A 10704-nucleotide genomic window follows, 5' to 3' on the forward strand; every position below is an offset into this window, starting at 1 on the left:
CGAAGTTCAAAACGAAATAACTAAGCAAACTTGCAGTTGGCGTCACAACTGCACGTTCGGGGTTGAACGGGGTTTTTGAACGTTCATATCTTTTTTATTAACTAAATGAGGGCTTTTCCTATATTTTTAATTTGATTGTCAAACAGTTTCCATTTTAGTAACTAGATGGCGTATGGGTAGACAACTATCGGTAATACCAGGGAATACCATCAATAATTGCTACAAAACTGGGCAAAAGAATGTAAAACTTGAAAAAGACGCAATAATATTTCAATGAATAGGATAATAAAGTTATTATAACGATGTTTTAGCTAAAATTCACTGAAGAAATAGCCCTATTTACCGATATTCACACCAAATGTCACAGGAATTATACATTTTGGTTTTGACAACAGCATACCTGCACTTGTATAAGATAACGGATATTTAATGGCTAATATTTTACCAATAATGAATACCTATCAAAAACCCAAAAACCACAATTTGGGAAAAAATAATAAAAACCACACCAACAAAAAAAAGTAGAAGAAGTTTGAAAGTGACAAGCCCGCCAAAACTCTTTCAGTTGTCAAGTTTCAGTTTGACAAGTTTTTATTATGTCAGCATGTTCCTAAATTATTACCAGTGTACTGGCCTAATCGATTAGGCCAATGATCGCTTAGGTTTAAGATGTTTTGATTTATGTCACACTTGACAGTACACTGATATTTTTTGGAAACACAACCCATATGTAGTCAGTGATGCCAACCTGCAGATAATTTCAGATCGGTGAGGAACCAATAGAAAATCTAGAAGTGTCTATCCTTACGCCATCTAGTTAAGATTGTTAAAATTAAAATTAAAAAATATAAATGAAAATCCCTCAATATAGGGATTCAGGAAGAAATTATAATTCTACCGGCATTATCCAGGGAGGAAAAAGGGGACAACGTTTGTATGGAAAAACGGCGGTGTGGACTCCTCTTAACTGACTTCAAAATTGTATTAAGAATTAAAATTCCGTATCTAAAAACTACTGAACCGATTTTGATTAAACTAATTGCAGTATTCCCTTAGTGGAACCATAAAGTCTGTCAAGAAAGTGAAGAAATTAAAAAGTGTCAAATCAATCTAAGTAAACAGGGATGACACTACGATGTTGCCACTTTTTAATTTCTTCACTTTCTTGACAGACTATAGGTAGATCTACCATAAAGTTGGTAGATGTGACAACACTGCAGCTGTCTTCTGTCACCTGCATGTCATCTGTTTTTTTTGACATTTCACATTTGGCACTTGCTCTACAAATATATACTAGTAATCTGTGGCAGGGTTGCCAGATTGGGCGACAAGTAGCCAATTGGGCTATTTTGCGGTCCTCCGCAGCTACAAAAAATTTGGAATGGCGACTTATCGCCTGTTGGGCGACACGGTTTTTTACTTATCGCCTATTGGGCTACTGCCTACTATTGTATTTTCGTGAACGCGGCCATAATATCAACGAACGCAGCGATGCGTTGTCTATGCGCGGCCACTTTCACTCATAATCTGTGGTTCGCCGCGTGGGTGGCTGTTGAATATCATTCTGTTCAGGAGCAGAGAGAGCTCCGGTAGGAGTGTTAGTGTTCTGTGAGAGAGAGGCAGTAGATATCATAGATAATCTATACTAATATTATAAATGCGAAAGTATCTCTGTCTGTCTGTCTGTCTCGCTTTCACGCCAAAACTACCGAACCGATTGTAATGAAATTTTGTATACAGATAGTCTAAGGCCTGAGAAAGGACATAGGCTACTTTTTTTACTGGAAAAAAGGGTTGTAAGAGGGTGAAAATAAGAAAATTTGTTCAAATTAAGTTAGTTCCAAAAATTCATACTAGATGGCGCCTTACGTCTCTTACATCGCGCTAACGCTTGCCCAACATCTTTCTATAAGAGGTGGTATCATCGTGAATTTGAGTTTCGATTTTTTTCGTAAATACATAATTTTAAAATAAATACTATGAATTATAGATTTTCATTGCTAAATGTCACTTTTATAGTTGGGAAAAAAAACCCCAAAAAATAAAAACAACTCGTTACCACTAATGCAAATTTACAAGTATCCAATTAAACCAAGAATCTTATGTTATATTATATAAGCTTCTTGAATTAAACGAAGCAAGTCTCCTTAAAATATTGATAAAATTACATGTAAATACATAACTCTAATGTAATAGAACAGTAGCATAATATAATATTATTCATACGTTTTATTGACATTACGTTTAATTACCGTGTTTCTTTTTTATTGGGCTACTTTGGGCTATCTTTTTATCGCGAAGTGGCGATTTGATCGGTCTTTGATCTGGCAACCCTGATCTGTGGCACTTGCCAGCTGCAATCAGCACTTTTTAGTTCTTGGATTTCCAAATTATTATTTTTTACTTGTATATAATTGAAAATAGTAGTTTATTAGGAAATATAATTATACGTTTTAATCATAAATGTTATTTTAGTAAAGTAAAAACATGATTAAAGCAATCTTAGTTTTCAACAACCATGGGAAGCCTAGGCTATCTAAATTTTATCAATATTTTGTAAGTACACTAAATAATTTCATGGAATTAAATCATTACAGTAAACAGTTGATTGTTAACCTATAAAACTTACTATTAATTGTCTCTATAGAATGTGAATACACATAAATGACTAAGTGCAAATTAGTGTATTTATTGAGAAAATCAATAACCAATTATTTTAGGGCTATGTTCAATAGACCCTTTATAATAATGACATTAGGAGACTTAAAAACAAGCTCCTGTTTTTTCTTACATAAGTAAATATTTATGAATCATCTACAAATAATAAAAACTAAGGAATAGTAACTGTGTCAAAAAATTGTCCATGAGTCTACAATATGAGTTCCGAATACATGCATACTTTATGCATGTATCCGGTACACAATTTTGTGTAAATACATATAGAAGTGACAAGTGACGGCTTTATTTCGTAAATTTGTAAATCAAGTGTTTCGTTGCCATTGCAATATTTTTGAGTGCGAAAAGGAACCAAATTCAAAACGGTTGAAGTGGGAGTTACGTTTCCTTAGTTTTTATTATTCATAGTGAATAATCCTTTTGGTTTTGAAAATCACTTTTACTAAAAAAAGTCACTTTTTTTTCAGAATGAGGATATGCAACAACAGATAATAAAGGAGACATTCCAATTGGTTTCTAAAAGAGATGACAATGTTTGCAATTTTCTAGAAGGTGGAAGGTATTTTTTTAAAATTAAATATTGTTATTCCTATTCCTATGACAACAGTTATCGGATAAAAATTTAGGACTACATTTCATTTGTTTAACTACATACATAAGTAGCAATGTTAAAGTGAAATTGGTAGTTATTGATAGCGACACTAGAGGTCAAAATGGGTTTTTATATATTCGAAATCAACAATTTTTTCTCAACCAACATTTTTTTCGATTAGTCAAAGCAGGCCCCTAGACTTACAATAATATTGAACAATATTTTATTAAAGAATTTATTTGGCAGAAAGATTTTTAAAGTAAAAATTAATCTATAAACAACTCTGTTGTAAAAATAGCAAATTTGGTGCTTTGTAACTTTTTTCCAATGAGTTTCTAAAATACTAGAGTAGCAATGTCTTACAAAAGATTCTCAGAAATGCGTAACCACTTTTTTGTTCAAAAGACAATGTCAAGTCATATATTCGTTATGTCATTATGTATGTGAGATATGCCTGCAGGCATCTTCGAAGTGGCAACGCGTTGCTACCGTAAACTTCCAATCTAGTTACGTTAGTAACATAGAATATCATTGCTTTTTTCATTCAACTATCGATATGCACCAACTTCTCATCTAGTTAAGCTAAGAGATCTGAAAGTTGTTTGTGGCATATACCTAGCTTTGTTAACATATTTTCAGTCTTATCGGAGGCTCAGACTACAAGCTGATTTACAGACATTATGCAACACTTTACTTTGTGTTCTGTGTTGACTCTTCTGAGAGTGAACTTGGTATCCTAGACTTAATTCAGGTAATTATTACAATCCAACTACTTTTAAAACTTCTAAGGAAGGATGTTTATTACCATGGGCGCCGGCAGGGGGGTGCCAGGTGGTGCATTTGCACCCTTTGGGAATCTCGGGATCAACAGGAATTATTGAAATAAAAAGCATTTTGTTATCCTATTACCATGCCGTATAAAGATAGTTTGTAATGTTTCGGCACTAAATGTGTTCTGTTGACGTAAACAGACAGTCACTGTTGTTCGTAAAAAGTAAAAAGAAAAGAAAAGCAAGATAACTAAAATCTGCACCCCTTGGAAATTATTTCTGCCCGCGCCCATGTTTATTACCCTTCTACACAAAAATTATTTTTAATCATAATGATTTCAAAGTCACTTATTTGTTTAATAAAAATTTCAGGTATTTGTAGAAACATTGGACAAATGTTTTGAGAATGTGTGCGAGTTGGACCTGATCTTCCACGCGGATGCGGCACACCAGGTGTTGGACGAGCTGGTGATGGGTGGCATGGTGCTGCAGACCAACATGGCCGATATCCTCAGCCGGCTGCAGGAGCAAAATAAGATGCAGAAGGCCGAGGTACATAAATCAAAATTTTTGAGGGGCAAAGCAGCCCCTGGTTTTTAGGGTTCCGTACCCAAAGGGTAAAAACGGGACCCTATTCTGAGACTTCAATGTCTGTCCGTCTGTCCTTCTGTCAGTCTGTCTGTCTATCTGTCTGTCTGTCTGTCTCCAGGCTGTAACCCAATAACCGCTTTAGCTAGACTTCTGAAATTTTCACATTATTTTTTTGGCCTTTTTTGCTCGTAATTAATAATGGCAACAGCTAGGCACTTGAAATTTTTATGAAGGCCTTAGGTTGTATGTCTTCTTTAATAAAATTAAATTTAATAAAAATGTAAGGGGGGCTCTCATATAAAAACACAATTTTTGGCCTATTTTTCCTCTATAACGGTACTGAACCCTTCGTGTGCGAGTCCGATTCGCACTTGGCCGATTATTTATTTTTCACTTTTGTCAGCACTTCTGGAGAGCCACCCTTAACATTTTTTTTAAGTACCAAAATACATTTTAAACTGAACTGGAGTTATGAACTAGCCCATAATTCCTTTGTACAATGTAAGTACATGGTTTTATTTAACAAGCATGTAATTTGTAAATGTTTCATATTCTAGAATGAATTACGGATACGAATTAAGATACGTTACGACTTTACACAAATAATTTTCTTAAAATTTTCATTTTCCGTATTTGATATTACATATTGTAACTCTTACTTTTAAAAATTTATAAACTTACAGCAGAAGCGTAGCGTACCTCCGAAGCCCCATATAAAAAATTGTTAGGAACCCTTAGGAATGGTAAAGATTTTGCTAAGGGTTCCAAAATTCACATAGAGGTCCGGAGGCTCCGTATAATCGATACGGCATATACAACGGTAGCTACGACCCTGGCTCACAGAGATATTGTGTACCTACAGAGATCTATCAGTGACATGAATTAATTAGATATGCGTAGTATGGATTAGAACTCCCGGACAAATATTTTTACCAATTTTATGATTTTATAACAAAGTGTTGTGTTTTGTATTGCAGGCGGGTATATCGGCGGCGCCGGCGCGCGCGGTGTCCGCGGTCAAGAGCATGAACCTGCCGCAGCAGCTGAGAGACATGAAGCTGCCCGACCTGCCGCAGGCCATCAAGGTATTTGGGCCAACGCTAAAACTCGCGCGAGCGCACGCGCGCGTACGTATGGGCAGCGTCGTCGCTCGCGTCCGCGCTCCGTCGCACGCGCCTGCTACTACTATTTTTCATTTATACACACGCGAGCGTGCGCCCGCGCGAGTTTTAGCGTCGGCCCTTACACTACTTATTCCCAAACATCTTTGCTTATCATCGTGTCATCGGAGTTACGTTTTGAAAATGAATACAGCAGGACCTCTGTAAGGTGACGCGGACGCCTTGATAATTTGGCTGCAGCGATATCGATGTTTTCTCAATAATGACTAAAGCTTGATGATGACTAAAATTAAATTTCATTGTCAGTATTCATCATGTCTTTATCTTTGAAATACCCATAGCATAATAAGATTGGTCAACTTTTATAACACAATAATTAATCAAAAATACCTCTATAAAAACAGGGATTCTAATTTAGCCAACAGAAGAGAGTGATTTAAGCTTCCAAAATTTGTACTTAGATTAGTTCAAGCATACACTATAATTTGCCCATAGCTTATATTTATGGTTTTTAAATTACGCGACAAAAACTATTTTGTCGCTTACGCCCTTTTCATTTCTGTTCTATTTCTTGTTTTCTATGAGAGGCCGGCTCGGCCTCACATAGAAAACAAGCGATCTAAAACATATCCAAAACAATTTTTTACTTTAACGCGGCGTCACCATAATCCGAACCCCTTCTAATCCGAATGCCCCAACTCCACGCCCGCCCGTTTCTTCACTCGTCGTCTCGCCAGTTGCTTACTGAAGTTACTGAATCTCGAGTGGGTGTCATGTGTATGTTTGTGTATTTGTTGTTGTTACTCGCTTTTACGGAAATTGCGAAGCAAAGCGTTTTATTTGTCATTATGTGTAAAATCTTTCTAATAATAAATATCAAATTCTCGTGTCACAGTGTTTGTGCGCGAACTCCTCCAAAACGGGTCATAACGAGCCCGCCCTCCACTGGTTCCTAACGTTATTGTGTGATAGAGTCCTCATGTTGCACCCACTTTTATATTTACAACCTTCAAATCACTTCTGTATATTCCAGGATCTGAAATTCTGACCGATGCAGCAGGCGTACCCCGCCTCGCCTGTGACCATCGCCACCAACATCCTCCACACGCTCTACCCCACCACCGACAAGTACCAGAACCTCCAAGCGGAGATCGGCAACAAATTCTTCGGCTCCGAGTCTCTGAGCACCAAGTTCTCAGAAACTTTCTCCGAGAACTACCAACAGACTGAGGGCATCAACTTTCCGAACTACGAGAGCCACAAGTCCGATGGTTACCAGGATCTGAGTGGGACCGTATGTGAATATGATATGAAGAAGAGAAAGAAAAAGAAAAAGGGAAAGCATTAGAAAAATTACAGTTACTTTGGTTGCAAATGTAGGTATGAATTTTGAGCTACTCGAATCTATAATATGTGTACTGATGTTTGCTGCTTTTTATGCGGCTGTTTATTTTGCACAAAATCAACATACAAATGCAAATAAACTAGTGACGTGATAAATCTTGTAACGAAAGTTTGAATCTAAAAAAACATGACAAATCATTGTAAACAAAAATTTTGTACACAAATTATAAAGCATAGTATTGAGCGAGCTTTGAAACTTGACTACGAGTACTTTTACAATGTATTATGTCTGATTACGTTTTACGTGTTTACTCAGTACATCACATACACGAAAATTGCGACGATTTTAATTGAATTTGTTTAGAACCATGCACTTAGGAATTATGAAAAAAAAAATAGGATTGAGATTGATTAGATATTATAAGTATGAAGAATGAGCCTATTCAATTATCAAATTACGTAACAAGACTTATATTAACTGAATTGCAATGAAAATATATTATTTATATGTTTAAAGAAGTTATAGAAGTCTAGTTACGAAATTTGATTTTCTTTTTAAATAAAATATGCATTCCCAAATTTTATAACTCCCTTTAAATGGTATGTTCTTTATGTATCTAGATGTTAAGTAAAATATAAATAAATATTATCTTAAAAAAAGGTTACCATTTATTTTCAGACTAGTTTCTCTACTTCCTCTACTTAAAAAATATTTTATCTTAACCATATAACGCAATAAAAAAGTCGACCAAGTGCTATTGAGCCTGGAGACAGGCAGACAGACAAGGAGGTCTTAGTAATTGGGCTCTATTTTGACCCTTTGGGTAAGAAACCCGAAAAAAAGGTTGTTTTATTAAAAGCGCCATCTTTAGATCCCTAATAGTACTTTTATAACAACGATAAAGGTATCTGTTGAGATAGTTCTGCTATTAGTTAAAAGATGGCGTTAATATATAGCTCGAAGTAATAACGCTAGATGGCGTTATTATAGTTAACAAAATACCCAATAGATGGCGCTGAAAAATTCAAGTCTGCCATCTGTTGTCGAATAGATTTCAAAAAGTATTCAGCAAGGCAGTCTAATTATACTATTACCCAACAGAGGGCATTAATTTAGTTTAAGTCAAGCATGCTGATGACTTTCTTAGTTAGAGGCCAAAACGAACTGTTAAATTAGTTTTAAATTTTACATAAAATCTTCAAGCTGCCTATTTTTATAAATATGTACATATTATACTATTACTTAAATCAGAGTATGGCAATATAATAAGAATCTACGAATAAGTACCAGCTATAAATAACTATAGCCTTTACAAAATATTTATTATAAATTTAGCTTTTCAACAATTTAGAGTTCAGAGACAAAATAATTATGTGAAAAATGTTCAAATTACAAAATCTATTGGACCGTTTTTTTTTCTTATCAGAATAATTATTTTTCATTAGGTAATAATTTTTATTTAACGTTGATAGCTTTTCTGAACACGGCTTTGAATACAGTTTCTAAATTATTCGTTCTTTATTGGAAAAAAATGTTTGAAGTGTATTTGAATACCATTTTAATTCAAAAGCTATTTCTATAAATTGGAACACTGCACGCCCTTACAGGCCTTACAAAAAAGTTTTTCAACCTATTCTACTATCCTATTTCCTACTTAATATTATAAAGGGGAAAGTTTGTGAGGATGTATGGATGTTTGTATGGATGTCTTCTTATAGGTAAGTATACGAGTTTGGACTTTGGAGAACTCAGCGTTGTTTTAAGAACGGAAACGAAATCTATCTAAAATAAAATACATATTAATTTTAGTCTTATTAAAAATCGAGAATGGCTGAACCGATTAAGCTGATTTTAGTCTCTAAATATTTATGCGTGGAACTTGGAAGTCCAGGGAAGGTTGATATTAAGAGGGAAGTGATACGAATTTAGCCAGGTCGTCTAGTATAAAATATTTTGGACTGCGGACAGGCCAATTGGATTATGGACGTGTGTGACAGCAAGATTGTAAAGTCGGCAAAATCAATAGGCATTGTACAAATAACATAATACTGATATTTCTCAAGTCTCAACAAATTGCCTCGACAATGATGTGGTTATGTTGGTCTGATTTTCCACGCACTCAACTCGCGTACTTGTGCATGCGTAACATTACGCTACAAAGTTACTTTATCTCAGCGTTGGTTCCGCTGGTAAAGCAAAATAATAATAGTAATAATAAATAATGTTATTTGAGGAACAATTTGTTGTTTGTAAAAGAAGAGTTTTAACTTTTAAGCATTTGTGTAATAACCCACTTTTTTTTGTTTAGGAATTAAATCTTTTTTTATTTACAAACCAATATTAGGGTTCCGTACCCAAAGGATAAAATCGGGACCCTATTACTGAGATTTCGAAGTCTGTCCGTCTGTCTGTATGTCTCCAGGCTGTAGCTCAAGAACCGCTATAGCTAAACTTCTGAAATTTTCACAGATTGTGTATTTCTGTTGCCGCTATAACAACAAATACTAAAAACTAAATAAAATAAGGCTATAACCGCTATAACAACAAATACTAAAAACTAAATTCAAGGGGGGCTCCTATACAATAAAAGTAATTTTTTCGCCTTTTTTGCTCGGAATCAATAATGGTAGCAGGTAGGCACTTGAAATACTCACAAAATTCTTAATTATATTTGTTCTTTAATAATTACCTAATAAAAAAATTAAATAAAATAAATATTTAATATTTTATTTTCCCATACAAAAAACACAATTTTTTACCATCTTTCGCTAACGGTACGGAACCCTTCGTGCGCGAGTCCGACTCGCAGTTAGCCAGCCAATTATTTTTGTACATATTATTTACATTCGTTTTATATAAAACTACCCACTGTAAGTAACTAAATGGATACGTAATTTTTTGTGGATGTTACATAATTAATGCTTAACAGCGTCCAAATCACGGAGCTAATACTGAGCTCCGTGGTCCAAATAATGTTATTAGAAAAGACAAGTTGCAACTCCGGTTACGCTGTAGCCCACTTCAATTATTTAACTTCGATATAGTTCTATACTAATAGGTAATAACTGCAGTGGATAAAAAACGTGGGCAGCTGTGATGCAGGCTGGTTTTCCTTCAGGCGTTAGGGCTTACTACCCTAGGGGTAGAGGTTTGGATAATGTAAAATGTAACAGGTAAGGGCAACCGATAAACCAATAGGTAATAGATAATAGCATGGGCGTCCCAGGTTCTGGGCCAGGGGGGGGCAAATTACCCAAGTTCTGGTGCCAGGGGGGGGCAAATCCCCCAGGTTCTGGGCCAGGGGGGGGGGGGGGGGCAAATCAGATTTTTCATAAGCTAGGTGTTTATAAAGAATAAAAAATTATTAATTTTTAGTTGTAAAAATATTGTATTGCAAACAAATGGCGAAATTTCGTTCTTAATTTTTAATTTTTATAGATAAAAGTACTAGATAATATACTTAGTAGGGACGTCAACATGATCCAGGGGGGGGGGGGGCAGCTGCTACCCCTTGCCCCTCCCTCGGTACGCCCTCGGTACGTATAACAGTACAAGTAGTAGTAGGTAGTAACAGTAGTATTTAAATTTAAAGCGCGTCACACACTGCAT

General features: G+C 35.3%; 1 protein-coding gene across 2 annotated transcripts; it reads left to right on the top strand.

Annotated features, from left to right (window-relative positions):
* The first annotated feature begins 2357 nt into the window (after window positions 1–2357).
* LOC121739818 (AP-3 complex subunit sigma-1) lies at window positions 2358–7688 on the top strand. 2 transcript variants are annotated; one of them, XM_042132396.1, is made up of 6 exons: window positions 2358–2556; window positions 3144–3235; window positions 3908–4019; window positions 4411–4590; window positions 5607–5714; window positions 6808–7688. In XM_042132396.1, the coding sequence occupies exons 1-6, from the start codon at window positions 2488–2490 to the stop codon at window positions 7096–7098; spliced, it is 852 nt and encodes a 283-aa protein (XP_041988330.1). In that variant the 5' UTR covers window positions 2358–2487; the 3' UTR covers window positions 7099–7688. The 2 variants fall into 2 exon arrangements, with proteins under 2 accessions (XP_041988330.1, XP_041988329.1); XM_042132395.1 differs by having other exon boundaries at window positions 2360–2556; window positions 6784–6919.
* The last annotated feature ends 3016 nt before the right edge of the window (window positions 7689–10704 follow it).

Source organism: Aricia agestis, chromosome 2 (assembly GCF_905147365.1).
Source record: "Aricia agestis chromosome 2, ilAriAges1.1, whole genome shotgun sequence".
NCBI lineage: Eukaryota > Metazoa > Arthropoda > Insecta > Lepidoptera > Lycaenidae > Aricia > Aricia agestis.